Genomic DNA, 17,745 nt, shown 5'->3' with positions numbered 1-17,745 from the left:
CCCCCCCAGCTCCACTCCCTCCCTCGGCTCTCCATCCTCCCCTCCCTCTATCCCCAGTGTACCCCAATTTTCCAGTACTGCGCCATCCCTGGCCACCTCATGGGTGGGGGGTAATGCACATCTCTCCCCCCAAATCCCAGACGCAGTGATTGGGGTGGGGGGAGAAGAGGAGGAGAGGGAGGTGCTGCCTGATCCTGAAACACCCCTCTCCCCCCCCCAAAGAAGGGAGAGTTTTCTCCAATGGGGTGTGTGTGTGTGTGTGTGTGTGTGTGTGTGTGTGATGGGGAAAGCAGCCGGCAAGCTCAGTGGAGCAGGAGGAGGAAGTGGGGGTGTCTCTTGACTTTGCCCCTCACACCTTAAACCGCAGTGCGCAGTGCGCGCTGCTGCGTGTGCGTGTTGGTGGAGTTGGCCGCTCCAGGCTCCAGTCCCTCTGCATCCTTGCTGGGAAGACGCTGTTCAAGGGTTCGCTCCGCATGGGTCGCCTCTCTTGGGGGCACACGGGGAAGGGGGGGACCCCAGTGGGGAAAGTTTGGAAATGAAGTGAATGAAGTGGCCACTGGTTGCTAGCGTTGCCCCCCCTAAACCCTCCGCCATGGCGTTTGCAGCTTGTGTGTAACCCGGGGTGTCCACCACCGGCTCCCTTCTCTTCCCCCCCACCTCCCCCATAAATACTGATGGGGGGTGGCTTTGGGGAAGAGGGGTGTGTTTCTTTTGGGGGGAGGAGGAGGAGGAAGGAATAGGGCCAAGGACAAAAAGAAGCTGGCGAGTGAGCTAGCGCAGGGAGGTCTCGAACCCGCCACCTTTCCCCTCCGTGGCGGCGGGCACAGATCCACCAGGCGAGGATGGGCCTGGGGGTGACTGCTTCATCCACCCCCCTCCATACACAGGATGTGAAGGGGGTACCGGCTAGGGAGGAGGGGAAAGCCGCCACAGCACCCCCTCCTCTTCCCGCCTCTCCCAACAGTATGGCATTCAACTCCCAAGCTGCCGGCTCCCCAACTTTCAGTCCATCAGCTCCGACCCACACGGCTTCCGCCTGGCTTCTCTTGGGGTCCAACCCCCCCCCCAGGAGGATCCCTCCTCCCTCCCCTCCTGCCTCCAACTTCATTATTGCCTTCATTTCCTCAGCCAGGTGTCACACCCACACAGCACCCCGAAATAAACCAGCCTCAGATAACACCCCCCTGCATGGCTGGGGGGCGGTGGGTATCCCCAAGAAAGCACTTAGGAGGGGGAGCACTGGTCCCCCCACTGCAAGCACCCCAAATCGACTCTCCCCCCCATCTTTCGCATCTCTTCCCTGCCCGCCCCCTCCGGTGCACACAAGCCGAGAAGAGAGTTCCAGAAATCACCAATTCCCATAGCGAAATTTCCAAGCACTGGAGAAAAAAAAAATCCGGCCCCCCCAACCCCAAAAGCAAGGCCCGAGCTGGGGAGAGGTGGGAGGGGAGAGTTTTAAGAGGTCCCTCAGGGGTCCCCTCTTTTTTTTTAATAGAGAAAGCTGGATCCTGAGAACTTTCCGAGGTCGGCAAACCTCTAGCTTCTAGCCTGAGATTCCCCAAGTTTTCTAGCTCCCTGTTTTAAAATGCAAAGGTGGGGGGGGGCTGGGGGAGTCAAGTGTGTGTGTGTGCACACGTGTGCATGCATGTGTGTGAAATATCGGTCACTCACACTTCAGTACGATTCACGCTAGGGAGACTGATAACTAAATAGGAAAACCAGAACGGGATTCAATGTTGGTTGTGGTGGTGGGTGTTCGGAGGGGCGGGAAGGGGACCCCCAACTTAGAAGCACGTGTAGAAAAGGTACCGAACAGACAAGCGCCAAGGTTTAAGAAGTAGAAACCCAGCTCCAACTTGCCTACCCACCCCGCTGTAGCTGGCCGCCCCCCAAAAAAAATACCAACTAGGGTGTCATGGGGATCCATTTCCAGGGAGAGGATTCCCCCCCACAACCTTCTCTTGTCACCCATACTTGCGGGGAGGGACCACGTGCCCGGGACTACAAGTAGGTGTCAGCTAGCTCTCCCCAGCTAGGAGTAGAGAGCGCAGAAGGGAGACCCAGTCTCTTGGAGGGAAAATAATCTCCAGGTGCAGCCAGCGTGGGGGGTGGGGGGAGGTTCCTCTTGAAGATGGGTGTGTGGGTAAGGGGGGGAAATGGCACCCCAAATTCTTTCTCGAAGGGGAGCTGTCCGTGGCCGGGCGAAGACAGACAGCTCTCCACTCCCACCAAGGTTTGCTTTCATGATTTTTTTTTTCCTTTCTCGAAAGAAAGAGACCGTGGTGAGCAAACAGGTTTGGCAGGGGAGGGGGGGCACCCCCACCTCCACCCCCTCCCCAACCCTCAGGGGGTTTCTTTTTCTTTTCTATTTTTTTTTTGTCTGCGTCCGACTTCAAAGACAGTTAATCGGCTCCTGTCAGTTGCCCGTGACGAGCAGGATTTGGGCTGTTTTGTTTAGGGTGAGTTTGGTGGCTGTGTCCTCTCCCCCCCCCCACCTCACCATGGGACTAGAGTGAGGGGGAAACTGAGTCAGGTCCCACCAGGCCAGACCGAGACCAGAAACTGAAGTCCCAGACTTTCAGATGAGGCGCCTTGACCGCGAAGGAGGAAATAATAACAATAACCATAACAAGAAGTAATAATAATGCTAAAGCAACTCGTCACGATGAGCAAATAAAAAGACCCCCAAACCCACCAGGAAGTGTGATCAACCTGAGCCACTCACTCAGGTCCTGGGGTGAGGGTCCCCCTCAGACCCTCGTGCTTGCTCTCCTGATCTCTCCTAGCCCCTCGCGCCCACGGGCACTCTCCCATCCCCCCCATCAGCGGCTCCTCACCGCCCCCCCACAAAAAAATCTTGGAACAATCTGGAATCCGTTGTAGCCCGTGTCTGCCACCTTGGCCTCTTCCATCTGTCCTTCCCTCCTCCGCTATTTCTAGCCTAACCTGATTTGGGGTTGGGTTCCCCCCCAATGGGTGGGTAACTCCCCCAAAATGGGGCCCTGTTGCCTGCGTGGCGGGTGTGTCCCTAGGCTCCAGGGGGGAGGTATTCCTTGCACTGGACTCTAGCCGGGAGACACCCCGTTTTCGCTTATGCTCCGGGACACTGAGCTATGAGGGCTGGCGTGGAGGCTGACAGGACTGTCATGTCGCATCAGACACAGCAAGGCCCCGGCCGAGCCCCGGCCCACCCCCGGCCTTTCTCCTCCGCGGGCGATCATAGTAGTAGTAGTAGTAGCAGCTTCCTTCTGGAAGCATCCACAGGTTTTCCTCTCCTTCTCCCTCCCCCTATCCCGACCCCTCCCCTCCCCCTCCCACCAACCCGGTGGTCCCCTGGGATCAGTGACTTCCTAATTGTGTCCATTTGTTAAGAGGGTTTTTGTCATGCAAAGTGAGAGAGGAGGGGGGGGAGCAGTCGCCTCACTTTTTTTCCTTTCCCAGTTGGCCTTTGTTTACCTTCAGCCCGTCGCTCATTTATTTATCTATTATTTATAGCCGTCCCCCCCCTTCTTCATACACAAGGGGGGGCGGGGCGCGTATGTTAATTGTGTGCTACCCTTTAATTGAATTCTAAGACCCGTCTCCAAAGAGCAAAAAGCGTGGGCAACTCCCAGTCGCTATTCAAGCCCATTCAGCTGGACAACTGCTAACTTTCCTCATCATCATCATCTTAAGGAAAATCCCCCTTTGACCAAAATAAAAATGGTTCAGAGGAACAGGCTGTAAATAGCATGTCATACACGTCCTGTTTGGGGGGGGGGCTGACAATACGGGGTCTCGGCGTTGGGTGTCTGATTGAAAAGCCCACATTGGTTGGTTGGTCCCCCCCCCCCCCGTGTGTCTAGCCACCAACTCCCCAGATCCCTTTGGAGCCTTTACCCACCCCACCCCCCATCTTACCAAATCAAAGCCTGCACAACACAGGCAGAAAAAAGCAACCACCAATGGGGGGGTAGCAGGAGCTGGGAGAATTTTTTAAGGGGTGAAACTCCTTTGATTTTTTTTTTGAGAGCAAATCCTAAATAATTGTTTTTTTGGGGGAGGGGTAGCGTCAAAACTCTCCGCTTAGCAGGACACAGTCCCTTTCAAGTAAATACTGGGGTGGGGGGGGGAGAAAGCTACTTAAATTTTGCGACTAAAAATAATAATAACCTCGATTGGCTGAAAGAGCCGTTCACTAAGCGCACGGGCTCCTCACCTCGCGGTTTCAGTTGTTGTTGTTTAAATCTCCTTGACAGTCCGGGAAGGGCATCTAGGACACTCTGTTTTTCCCCGGTGCCTTAGATTTTTATGTTTGTTTATTTATGTTAAACTTAGGAGCCTTAGGTGTCTACACGCTAGTCTTTGCAAACATCTTTTTTAAAAACAAATTAAAAGAGAGAGATTCTTTCCACTCAGGTGAGCTCGGAGCTCTGAACTGAGTGCGGACATCCATCCACCGTTCCGGACAGACCTGCAGCTAGTTCCCAGGGGACTGCCCCCCCCCACTTAGCTCCCCACTTTTCTCAGGAGTTTAAAATTTTTTTTCCTCTAACACAAATGCCCCAGAACTCAGAGGTCTAGGTGTATATCCTCTCTCTCTCTCTCTCTCTCTCTCTCTCTCTCTCTCTCTCAAGTGATCTGATCAAGGACGGACACTTTTTGTCTAGTCTCTAAAGGTTCTTTTTTTTTTTCTTTTTTGGAATGACAGATTGTCTTTATTCAAAACGTCTTTGTTCAACCAATGAACAGCGTTCCCAGGTTAAAAAAAATATCCTTCTAGGGGACATCTCCCTTTCATCCCACCCCAGCCCCCCACAACTTTCCACCTCCCACGCCGCCCAAGACATCATCAAAAACATGCATGACCATTTCGGATATTTTTATTCTTAAAAAAAAATTGCTGCTGCTGCTGCTGTTCACTTTCTACTTCCCGGCTTCCTAACGCCCTTCCCTGGCATTCTATGTTAAAAGTGAAGTTGGGTCTGTTCAAGACACCAAGTTACATGAGCCACGCGCCTCCTGCTTGCTGATTTTCTTTTCAGAAAAGCAAAGCAAGCTGTAGCGTAGCACGTTTTTGGTTTTTTTTTTTTCTAAAATAAAACCATTTCCCTTTCTGCAGTTTGGAACTTTTAAACCTCCTTCCTGACACACACACACGCACACACACACGCACACGCAATGTCAACCACGCACAGAAACATAGCTAACTTTTCTGTGCGACCACGCACAGAGACATAGCTAACTTTTCTGTTTTCCTTCAAGGGGAAAAGACACACAAAATTATATATAGATATAGATAGATATGCATATGCATGTTCCAGGATCGGGGCTGGTCCAATTTCCACGCTTCAACAGAACAGACCGAATAGGGGCGACATAAATAAAGCCAAAAAACTGCCTACTTTTTTTTCCATTTTTTTTTGTCCAAAGTTGGGGCGAGGTGTGGGGGAGAAGAGATACAGTTGGAGAACAACTTTGGGGAAGGAGGGGGATTCGCACGGGTGTGTGTGTGTGTGTGTGTGTGTGTGAGATGAGTCAGAATAATTGTTAATCCAGTTTCAGGCACCCTGGGGGTGCCAAGTTGGGGAGTAGAGGGGGCTCCTTTCTTCCTCCTCAAGGAAGAGGGGGGGAGATGGGTGCTTAGCTCAGAGTCTGGGGGGGTGCAGGGTAGAGAGGAGAAGGAGCAGAGCTGACCCACAGGCATCTGAAGATGGGGTGCAGACCTCCCCCCCCCCGCCACACACCCACCGTCCCCTCCACAGACACATAACTTCCAAACCACCCTTGAGGTCCGTGCCAAGCTGAGAGGATTTTTTTTGGGGGGTGGCTGGCCGTTACATAGCCGTGGGGTGTGCGGATGCGTACGGGTCTATGCCAGTCTTGGTCATGCCCGGGAAGAGGATGTAGGCCACGGGAGGCTGCAGGGTAGACGTAGACCAGGCCGTACAGTTACAGGGGACTACGTAGCCCGGGTTGGTGGGGGACGGGTGGGTGTGAGTGTGCTGGCTTGAGCACCCCAAACTGCCGAAGGCTCCGTTTTGGTAACCCAGGGTGGACGCATAGGGCAGGGCGCCGGCGGTCAGGGCGTGAGGTGCGTCGCCCATCTTCTGGATGGCACCGGAGCCGAACTGTGTGGGGTCCAGCAGGGAGTAGGGGGCCGAAGCAGGTGGCAAGAAGGCCCGGGCTTTTTCGGGGACACTCAGGAGACTCTCAGAAGCCCCCACCACCGCAGCCGCGGCCGCCGCTGGCAATCCAGCCACCTTGAGGGGGTCAGCCGTGGCATCGCCCAGATAGGGCAAAGGGAAGACATACCTGTCCTTCTTGAGCAGGTTTTTGGGTTTACGCCGGGGCCGGTACTTATAATCGGGGTGCTCCTTCATGTGCTGGGCGCGCAGCCTCTTGGCCTCGTCGATGTACGGCCGCTTCTCCGCCTCCGACAGCAGCTTCCACTCGGCGCCCAGCCGCTTGCTGATCTCCGAGTTGTGCATCTTGGGGTTCTCCTGAGCCATCTTACGCCGCTGACCCCGAGACCAAACCATGAAGGCGTTCATGGGCCTCTTGATGTGGTCCGAAGGTTTGGACATGGTTTCCTTCTCCTTCCCCGGAGGGGGGGGGGGTAGATGTGCGCCCTGCGCGCACCGGGGTGGCGGTGGTCGATCCTTCTGGTCCGTCGGTCGGTCGGTCTGTCCGGTCCCCTCTGTCTAGCCTGATCAAAGGGCTCTATCCACCCCCCCTTTTCTTGGGGGAGCTCTGTGATGTCCCCCCCCTCCTTCTCCAACTCAGTCTGGGCTCCTGAGGAGAGCAAGCGGAGGGAGGTGAGGGTTATGCCGGATCCAAGCTCCTCACCCACCAGCTAAGCTTCCAAAGTTGAGCTGGCCATGATGCCACGAAAGCACCCCCCAAAAAAGGATCGAGGTTGGGGGGGGTGACGGTCAGCCAGAGGCGGGAGGTGGGCAAGTTTCCAAGGAGCAGACAGTCCCAGGATGAAGTAGCCAGGTGAGTGGGTTTTTTTTTTCCCTTAAAATTAAAGGAAAAAAATGGTTCTCTTTTTCTGGCAGGCTTGTCCGTCTGTCCCTCTGCACCTGCGGCTGCCTTCTTTCTCCCTTCCTTCCTTCCTTCCTTCCTTCCTTCCTTCCTTCCTTCCTTCCTTCCTTCCTTCCTTCCTTCCTTCCTTCCCTTCCTTTCCTTCCTTTCCTTCCTTCCCTTCTCAGATCTGTCCACGGCTGGCTCTGGGTTCTGATGTCTGGCTGTGTGGTGTGGCTCAGGCCTGTTCTGGTCGTGTGTGTGTGTGTGTGTGTGTGTGTGTGTGTGATGCACAGCCGGCCCCAGCCCAGCACCTGGCTGAGAATGCAGAGGTTTTTTTTTTGGGGGGGGGGGGGAAGGGGGAGGGGGAGGGAGGAAAGCAGAGCCCAAAGCGGTGAAGTTCAAAGGCGAGGTGGGCCGGGCCTCTGACATAAGCGCAGAGGGGCGGCGACTCCCCAACCTGGCCACCAATCAGCAGCCGGCAAGGCCAAGTGTGTGTGTGTGTGTGTGTGTGTGTGTGTGTGTGTGTGTGTGCACCTGCCAACTCAGGAGGAGCAGGCTGGAGAGAGGGAAGAGGGAGCCCCATTGCTGGGGGAGAGGGGGGGATGGAGGTGGACAGCAGAAGTCCAGGACTGAGTGAGGAAAGGTGTGTGTGTGTGTGTGTGTGTGTGTGTGTGTGTGTGTGTGTCTGTCTGTCTGTGCAGTGTCTGGGAATCCTCATCATCACCGTTCCTATTCCCTCCCCACCCCCCAGAAAATGAGGGTTCCTGAATCCACATACCTGGGGAGGGAGGGGGTGCCCCCTCAAAATGCTCGGACAGCTGTCTCTCCCCCGCACCGCCCCCCCACATACACCCCAGGCCACGATTCTTCAAAGCACGAATCAAACTCGGGGTATTCGCAAGGCAAAATCAACTTTTCTTCTTCTACGCCAGAAACCGCCGTGCGTTCTCGGGTGGCAGAATTCCCACAGTGCCCCCCCGCCCCCCTCCCCCACCTGGCTCAGCTTCCTGGACTCAAGGAAGGAGACAGGGTCGGGTACTGGCATTTCGGAGCTTTGAATCCTGCTTGGGGGGGTGGCGGGGGAGCCTAGCACCTGAAAGCCACACCCCAAATCTGAGCTTCCACATTGCGCTTCTTTTATGCAGTGATACGTTAGGTTTGCCCATCCAACTTCTCTCCTCTCCTCCCCTCCCCTCCCCTCCCTCCCTTCCTCCCTCCCCCTTCTCTCTTTCCCTCTGTCTCTCCCCCTCCCCATCCCAAAGCTGGATGATGGCAGCCAGGAGGCCTCGACCTGGGGTTCTCAAGGTGTACCCCACAACCCTGATTGGGTTCCCCCCTCCCTTAGACACTTCTTCCGCTCCTTCTGTGAGTCAGAAGCGCTTTCTTGGGGGGGGGGGTAAAGAGAGGACGGAATAAACCCCACTGAGCCCACCGAGCTGCTGAGCCCAGCCGCGGGTCGCCTTTGAATAATTGCCTGCCCTGCGTGATGTGCCCTGGGGGTGGGGTATTTATTAACTAGGAGCCATTGCCCACGCCTGGCAGGACCTGGCCGGTGTTCTGGGCTTATTGGCTTTTTGTACCAGCCTCTCTCTGGAGGGCGGGCTAGGAGTGTGTGTGTGTGTGTGTGTGTGTGTGTGTGTGTGTGTGTGTGTGTGTGTGTGTGTGTGTGTGTGTGTGTGTGTGTGTGTGTGTGTGTGTGTGTGTGTGTGTGAGAGAGAGAGAGAGAGAGAGAGAGAGAGAGAGAGAGAGAGGGAGAGGGGGGTCCCAGCTAGGAGAATGTGGGGGTGAAGGGGGAGGCAGGTACTTTCTTTTAGAATGTGCTGGATGGAGTTTGGGGAGTTCGTGTCTTCCTCCTCCAAGGTATCTCCCTGGCCCAGGAATGATCGATCGATGGAGCCAGCGCTGGCTCTTTGGGGGTGACCCCCCCTCCTCCACAATCACCCACACCCCATCATTCCCATTTTACAGATTAGGAAACATATAAACCAACCAGAGGAAAGAGCGGCGATGTGCAGGGGGGGGGACTCCGGGTGCACTTGAACCCCCTGAGCAGCGAGCGAGTGGGTGGGGTTTTCCCCAACCGGTGCAGCACCAGCTCACGCGTCCAGATGCAATTCGATTTGGGGTGCTTTGCCTGCAGGTGGACCCCCAGAGCCTCCCAAGCCCACCTGGTGGATAGACCAACCCCGACTCCTCTAGAGTCCTCCACCAGCCACGGCCACGCGCCACTGCCGGAGCCATGGCCACTCCTGATTGGTGGAGAGGGGCAGAGCCTTCACCCCCCCTCCCGCCAGGCCTCCTTCCCAGAGCCTCTGGAGAGCTGCCTCCACTTCCTCCCCTCCTCCTTCCCCTCTCCCCCTCCTGTCCTCCTCATCTCCACCCTTCCTCCTCCTCTTCCACCTCTGCCCCGTGACCTCCCCAGAGCTGGCCACTAATAGTAATAATAATAGTAATGATAATAAGATGATGATGATGATGATGATTTGGAGGGCCCTGGCAGGTGCACAAGCAGCTTGGGGGGGCAGAGAACCCTGATTTCCATAGGTTCGATGCCCCCGCCCGCCCGCCAGCGGGGAAGTCTTGACTTTGAGACTTGATTCTGATCGTTCCCCCTCCCACACACAGGGCACAGTGAACCCCGCAGTGAACACCACAGCCTGCTGTGTGCCCCCCCAGCCTGCGGGGCTCCTGGGGTGCTGGGGGGCTGCTGGGATTCAGGGACAGGAGGGAGTGCGCTGTCAGCAGTTCAATGGGCTACCCTCCCTCCTCCCCGCCCCTCCTTCCTCCTCTCCTTCCCTCCTCTTCTTCCCTCCCTCCTCCTTCCTCTTCTTCCCTCCTCTTCTGCTTTCTCCTTCACCTCCTCCTCCTGCCTCTCGTCCTTCTCCTCCTCCTTCTCTTCCACTTTCTCTTTCTCCTTCTTCTCTTCCTCTTTCTCCTCCTCCTCTTCTTTCCTCCTCTTCCTTCTCCACTCCCACCACCACCTCCTCCTCTTCCTCCTCCTGTTTCTCTTCCTCTTTCTTTGCTTCCTCCTCCTCCTCCTTTTCTTCCTCCTCCTCCTCCATCACTTCCTCCTCCTCCTCTTCCTCCTTGTCTTCCTCCTCCTCCTCTTTCTCTTCTTCCTTCTCATCCACCACTACCACCTCTCCTCTTACTCCTCTTCTCTTCATTCTCCTCCTCCTCCTCTTCCACTCCATCTCTTCCCCTTCTTACTCCTCTTCCTCCTCCGCCTTCTACTCTTCCTCCTCTTTATCCAACTCCTCCTCCTCTTTCTCTTCTTCTTCCACTTTTTCCTCTTCATTCTCCTCCTCCTCCTCTTCCATTCCTCCTCTTCCTCTTCTCTCTGCACGCCCCATCCTCTCCCTTTCCTTCCATTGCTTCTTGTTCTTTCCCCATCTCCTCTTCTTCCCTCCCTTCCGGTCCTCTTCCCTTTCCCTTTTCCCCTTTCCCCTCCCTCCTCCTCTTCTCCTTTCCTCCTCTCACTCCCCTTCCTCTTCTCTACCCTCTTCCTCCTTTTCCTCCTCCCCCCTCAGTCCTCCCCTCCCCTACCCCTCCCCTCCCTCTTCCCTCCTTCCCTTCTCTCATTCCCTTTGCTCCTCCTGTCTCTCCCTCCCCTCCCTCCCCTCTCTTCCTTTCTCCCTCTCCTCTGTTCTTCCTCTTCCTTCCCTCTCTTCTTCCTCTCTCCCTCCCCTCTCTTCCCTTCTCCCTGTCCTCTGTTCCTCTTCTTCCTCTCCCTCCCCTCCCTCCCCTCTCTTCCTTTCTCCCTCTCCTCTGTTCCTCCTCTTCCTTCCCTCTCTTCTTCCTCTCTCCCTCCCCTCTCTTCCCCTCTCTTCCCCTCTCTCCTGTCTCAAACCCCCCTTCCCCAGGCTCCAGGGAGTTGGTGGCTGTAGACCATTTGCATTTTGGTGCCCCGTGAAGTTCAGGGAAGCTTCCTGTCCAGGCCTCACATCCTGGGAGAGCCATCTCCCACCCACCCCATCCATCCCTGCTGGACGCCGGGGGGGGGGGGGGGAGAAACCGTGGCTCTGGGGAGAGGCAGGTGGTTGGGCTGCTTGCTGGAGGCCCGGGAGGGGTAGGAGGGTTGGGGATCCTCCGAGGATGCGGATTTCCCACAGGGCCGGGGGAGTGTGCAGTGTGCAGGCCTGTGCATTCTACCACTTGGGCATTTGGGGCTCCTTGTCTCCCCCCACCCCAAGAAGACTACACATAACACAGAGGGGTCAGAGCTGTTGGCAAGTTCCGAAGCCACAGGGGGTGTGTGCGTGCATGCACCTGCCACTCCCTCTCACCCCAAGTTCCCCCATCAAGGAGTAGAGTTTCCCCATTTCCCAGTGGGGAGCCGAGACCTGACCGCCCTTCTCTTCTGGGGAAACTGAGGTAGAATCGTAGACCTGGTGACAGCATCTCCTCCCAAGATGTTCAGGCTGCAAATCCAAGCCAAGCGGGGCCCTTAGGCTAAAATAACACCCAGCGGTTGGTTGGCCAGAGGGCCAAGAAAAGACAATACAACCCCCACCCCCCAACATCTGGAAATAGTTGGGCAGCTCATTCCCCCCGCCCCCCAAGAAGGGACTGGGTGAACCAATTCACCATCCGCGCGCCACCTTTTATCCACTTGTGCAAATACTCACTCAAGCAAGGCCTGCGATGGCTAAAAAGCCTGGGGAGCCACAGGAATGGGCAAGGTCAGGACCCAACGTTCCTTGGGCAGTTGTGCTGCCCTGGGCAAATCGCCGCCCAACCCCTTCTCTCCTGAAATGGGGAACAGTACTGGGGACACAGCACCCCCGCCCCCCGCACAGAGGGGGCGTTGATGATAACAGTGTCAAGGGTTCACGTGTGATTCAACGTGGCACTCAGGGGCTTTTGAATCTTCCTGTCCCTGATCCGCACCAGCTCTTGACGTCATTCATGGTTGGAAGGATTGCACGCAGGGCTCCAGACCCTCCTCCTTTCTCTCCTCCATCCTCTCGGTGGCTTCTAGGATAGTTGTTTTGTGGTTATTGTTGTCGAACCCATAATGGTCGTGTGGCCAACCCCCTGCAAACACTCAGAGTGGAGCACTGGAGAACCTGACTGTAGTCCTTTCCTACTTTGTATTTGGCCCGTTTTCTGCTTGCTGCATCGAATATAGTAGAAGGCAGCAGAAGGTAGTATGTGGAGAGAGAGACACACACACACACAGGGAGAGAAAGGTAGAGATGGAGAGAGATAGACAGAGAGACGGAGAGACAGAAAGACAGACAAATACAGGGAGAAAAAGAACGAGATGGTGAGCGAGAGGAAGAGAGAGAGGGACTGAGGGAGGGGAGGGCAGGAGGAAGGGGAGAAGGAGCAGGAGGTATGGAGAAAAAGACAGAGATGGAAAGAGACAGAGAGAGACAGACAGGGAGATGGAGAAGAGAGGGGGAGAGAGGGGTGAGAGAGAAAGAGGAGAGAGATGATAGACAGACAGGGAACGAGGTAGGGATGGAGAGAGAAGGAGGGAAGGGGGAAGAAGGAGAGAAATACAGGATATGGAGGGGAGGAAGGGAGACAGGGGAGGGGGGGAGAGGGAGGGGAGGGGGGAGTAGAGAGGAGAGCCAGATTGGCTTCAACAGCCACCTTCTCTCATTCCTTGGTTTCCAAAAATCCCAAGTACACGTCTGAAACTGTGGCTGGTACTAATTCCCACATAATTGCTAGGCTCTCTCCTAAATATGAAGACCTGGGCACGTGTGTGTGTGCATGTGCGTGTGTGTGTGTGTGTGTCGCGGGGCGGGGGGGGGAAGCTTAGAGATCACCAGTCACAACCAGTAATAAGATGGAGCGATCGTTGCTAGAGGAACAAGAGAGCCCGTTATTAAGTATAACACACCAGTCCCATGCCACAGCTCTCGCCGGCTTGGAAGGGAGGAAGGGGCGGGCAGTGGAGCTACGGTGGATAAAGGGTGGATTAATGTCCTGGGCAAAATGGCGGTGAGATTTCTCTCGTGATCCTCACAACCTGTATTTATGGGATGCCCCATTTCATCTCTGAAACTACAGGTCAGGGGGCACTACTGTATAATAAATCCACTCCCTCAATAATGTCTCTGTTAGTAATATGGCCTTGGTAAAGGCAGAGCTCTCCGGGCTGAATTCCTTTTGTTTTGTCTGTCGTGGGGCCTGAACTCTGGGCCTGGGCGCTGTCCCTCAGCTCTTCAGCTCAAGGCCAGCGCTCTACCGCTTGAGCCACAGCACCACTTCTGCTGGTTTTCTGGTGGTTCCTTGGAGATAAGAGTCTCACGGACTCTCCTGCCCCAGGCTGGCTTTGAACCGTGATCCTCACAACTCAGCCTCCTGAGTAGTTAGGATGACAGGCGTGAAAGCAGAGCTGACCTGCGACTCCTCTTCTTCCCTTTACAAAATACGCTTTGGGCTTGCTTTCCGTGAGGACTGCTAGAAGGATTTGGGGACTGTAGGTTAACAGCTCTGGAGGTTTAACAGTGGAAAGTCCATCTTCTCTAGACCTCCAGCCGGAAAGAACAAGGGCTGGGATTATAGGTGTGTGCTACCACTCCTGCTGGATTTTGGCTTTTGTTACTTTCACAGAACGCTGTGCCTGGCTAGAAGAAGGGTAGAGGCCCTCAGGGTATCCGAGAGTAAGAAAGGGAGAGAGAGGAAGGGGATGAGGTACAAAGATGTTCTTTCCTGAGGTCCAAGAAATCGTGGTCCTTGTGTCTTCCTGTTGAAAACCTCAGTTTCAAATACCATGGGATTTCCATACCCTGTTTCTACGCCATGTTTCCCAGCATGCCACAACAGTCACGCTCAGATCCCAGTGTATTTGGATGGCAGAAAGAAACGCCGGGCGCCCCGTGGCTCACGCCTGTCATCCCAGCTACTCGGGAGGCTGAGATCGGAGGATCGCAGTCCAAAGCCAGCCTGGGGCAGGACATAGTCTGTGAGGCTCTGATCTCCAATGAACCACCCCCCCCCAATCGTGCTGGAAGCCTTCAATGGTAGAGTGCTAGCCTTGATCACAAAAGCTCAGGGACAGTGCCCAGGCCTTGAGTTCAAGTCCCATGTTTGCACATGAGCATGCGCACACACACACACACACACACACACGAATTAAGAATGACTGTTGGAACATCTTTCAGGCCTCTCTGACTCTTCTTTGGCTCTTGATTGTCACTCCATCAGTCGCTGTTGAATTTAATGAGCTCGTGTAGGAAGGGTGTGTGTATGTGTGTGTGTGTGTGTCTTTGTAATTGCTTTGTGGAGGAGTTGACTGGATGATAGTGAAAAGTTCACGTCCGTTAGACCCAGTGCAGACAGCAACTAAATACCATCTCATCAGCATGAGAATTTGTGCCGAGCCTCCGGTGTGCAAGCCGTGTGCGTGCGTGCCAGGGCTTGGAGTTCACACCCCTGTGCTCCCAAATCAGAGCCGTGACACCATGTGTGAGTCCACCGCGGGAGGAGCAGGAGGGGCCCGGGATGGGCAGTCCAGTCCCCCAGCAGCATGGCAGCCCAGCCGGAGACCAGTAGCCTTTGAGGCTCGCTCTTACCCGCAAGGATGTTTGTGTTTTCTCTGTTGATGGATGGAAACAGGGACCTGCGTAGCGTGGCTGCGAACAGGATGGAGGTTTCTCATGGTTCTCGCCCAGATGGATGGTGTGCAGACAACAGGTTCAGGAGTTCTAAAGTCCCATCTTTGTAAGAACTTCCAGGTGAAAGGTCAGTCTACACTGGCGTGCCAGTGGCTCGCGCCTGTCATCTTGAGAGACTCTGAGGTGCTTTCCGGTAGCAGAATAGCCACAGATGAGTTGGGCGCCGGTGGCTCACGCCTGTCAGCCTAGCTAGCTGCTCAGGAGGCTGAGCTCCGAGGATCGCGGTTCAAAGCCAGCCCCCAAAGTCTGTGCGACTCTCATCTCCAATAAACCACCTAAAAGCCAGAAGCAGAGCCGCAGCTGAAAGTGGTAGAGCGCTCTCCTTGAGCACAAAGTGGTTAGAGCTCTAACATGGAGCAAAGGCAGCGTGCAGGGCCAGCGCCCAGGCCCTGAGTTCAAGCCCCAGGACTGGCAAAAAGAAAAGGAAAAAAAAAAAAAACCAGGGACAGATTTCAAAAGATATTCAGAAACCCCGTTGAAAGACAGGCTTCCGGAGTTAATTGCTCCTCGTTCAAGCACACATTTTTAATATTTCTGATACAAGATTATTTTGGAAGTGATGTAATGATTCTGCGTAACAATGACATTACGAGTTAAACAAAAATCACACACACACACACACACACACACATGTATATATTTTTTTTCCTGGTTTGGAATTTTGTTATCTAAAATGGTGACATATATCTTTTGAAATTACCGGATTCAAAGGCGTTAGACTCATGCTATCAAAGTTTCACAAGCCATATCGGTTGATGATTGTAACATGCTCCCTCTATGTGATTTTTGATGGCCAAGAGAGCAGGGTTGATTTATGTGGTGGCCTGATTTGAAAAAAAAAATCTGTCTCCCCCGTATGGGTAGGAAGGGTGTTTGGATCTGGGCGAGAACTTTTAAGAGAGCAGAGGAGAGCGCTGTAACTGCGTGGAATCAGACTGGTTAAGAACTTCACCTTTGAAAGCCCCCAGATTTCTTTTAACTGTGAAATGGAGACCATAAAAGTTCCAGCCTGAAGAAGTTATGCTCAGGATGACGGGTTGAGGGAACGCTAAAAATCTTACCAGTCACCCAACCGAGCTGCAAAGATGATAATAAAAAGGAATATATAGCCAAGCCTTATAAAACAACAAAGAAGACTCTCTAAGGGCTGGAAATACAGAGTCCCTTCTTAATGGGGGGGGGGGAAGGGAGCAGAAGCAGATCAGGAAGCAGAAGCCACCGTAGTTGTGCAAAAAAAAAAAAAGTGACGTGTTGTCACACATGGGAATGAAAAGGGGCCATCTTTGTCACTGATGACTGACTGGGGTTAGAAGTCTGATTGGTCAGATAGGAATAATAGCTACTCCCTCTGGCTTTCCATTCTACTTTCTTGGAAAATCTCCCCCCCCCCCCCCGCCTACCCCTCTAAGTGTATATTTGTCTTTCCCAGTGGGGTGTGCATTTCTCACAAGCAACAAATAGTTGGGTCTTATGTATCTATTCACCTGATAAGATTTATTTATTTTTCTCCCTTTATGTTCATGACTGTGTTTCTCTTTCTCTTCCGTGTACAGAATTTTTGCGCTTGGATTGTTGTGTGTTTTTTTTTTTTAAATTTTGGGGGCTGTGCTGAATGAGTGGTCGTGAATCACTTGCATTTATTTTTATTTATTTATTTAGCTGTTTTGTCGGTCATGGGGCCTGAACTCTGGGCCTGGGGGCTGTCCCTCAGCTCTTCCGCTCAAGGCGAGCGCTCTACCACTTGAGCCACAGCGCCACTTCCAGCTTTTTCTGCTTATGTGGTGCTGAGGAATTGAACCCAGGGCCTCATGTATACGAGGCAAGCGCTCTACCCCTGAGCCACCTTCCCAGGCCCTTATGTATTTATTTTAATCACGGAGAGTTTTTATTTCTCCTTCAGGGATGAAGGCTGTCTTTGTCGGGTACAATACTAGAAGGCGGGTCACCATCATTGGCAATGTGGTGTTTCTCTCAGGCTGCTTCCAGTAAATTTCAACCACATGAAGGCACTGGGTGGTTATCTTCAGGTCTTGTTTATTTGGAGTCTTAAAAGCTTCCTGTAACTGGGCTGGGAAGGTGGCTCAGTGGTAGAGCGCTTGCCTTGCATGCATGAGGCCCTGGGTTCAATTCCTCAAAACCACATAAGCAGGAAAAGCCGGAAGTGGTGCTGTGGCTCAAGTGGTAGAGCACTGGCCTTGAGCTGAAGAGCTGAGGGACAGCGCCCAGGCCCAGAGTTCAGGCCCCACGACCAACAATAAGAACAACAAAAAGCTTCCTGTACCTGAACACCCATCTCTGTCTTACGATTTGGGAAGATTTCTGCTGTTGTTTGGTATGATAGATATACATACATACATACATATATATATATATATATATATAATACATCTGTATCTGTATATGTGTATATCTATAGAAAAATGGAAAAGCACTCAGATTGTACAGGCCATTAAATCTAGGCTTTGCTTAAAAAAAAAGGCTAGGTATCATGGAGAACTAATTAAAGCTGAGCTGTTTGTAAGAAAGGAACACAACCTAAATCTTGGCTTTGATCAGAAGTTTGTACAGTGAATGCACATATATGTGCTTTAGTATCAAAACTCAATATATATATATATATATATATATATCTTTTACTATATATATATATACACACACACACACACACACACACACATATATGTATGTATGTATGTACGCTGGGTACCAGTGGCTCACGCCTGTCATCCTAGCTACTCAGGAGGCTGAGATCTGAGGATCACCATTCAAAGTCAGCCTCGGGGCAGGAAAGTCCGTGAGATTCTTAGCTCCAATAAACCACTCAGAAAGAGCCAGAAGCAGCTTTTGTGTGTGTGGTTCAAGAGGTAGAGCACTAGCCTTGAGCAAAAAGAAGCTCAGACACCAGTGCCCAGGCCCTGAGTTCAAGCCCCGGGACTGGCAAAATAAATAGCATACAAAATGATGCTTTGCTCTAATCCACTTGTTTTGTTGTTTTTTTTTTTTCAATTACCGGGGCATACCCAGCTCCCCTAGCAGCAGGATCCCAACAATAGCGGAGGTAGTCACCTGATAGCAGTCATTGAGAGTTCAGGGACATGATTTC

At 53.4% G+C, this 17,745-nt stretch overlaps 1 protein-coding gene across 1 annotated transcript; it reads right to left on the bottom strand.

The window, feature by feature from the left end:
- Positions 1 to 5,816: 5,816 nt before the first annotated feature.
- Sox14 (SRY (sex determining region Y)-box 14) lies at positions 5,817 to 6,566 on the bottom strand. Its single transcript, XM_013034678.1, has one exon. The coding sequence runs from the start codon at positions 6,564 to 6,566 to the stop codon at positions 5,817 to 5,819; it is 750 nt and encodes a 249-aa protein (XP_012890132.1).
- Between the last annotated feature and the right edge of the window lie 11,179 nt (positions 6,567 to 17,745).

The sequence above is a fragment of the Dipodomys ordii genome, unplaced genomic scaffold, assembly GCF_000151885.1.
Source record: "Dipodomys ordii isolate 6190 unplaced genomic scaffold, Dord_2.0 Scaffold193, whole genome shotgun sequence".
NCBI classification, from domain to species: domain Eukaryota; kingdom Metazoa; phylum Chordata; class Mammalia; order Rodentia; family Heteromyidae; genus Dipodomys; species Dipodomys ordii.
The sequence above is the reverse complement of the archived record's forward strand: the minus strand, read 5'-3'. Positions and strand labels throughout refer to the sequence as shown.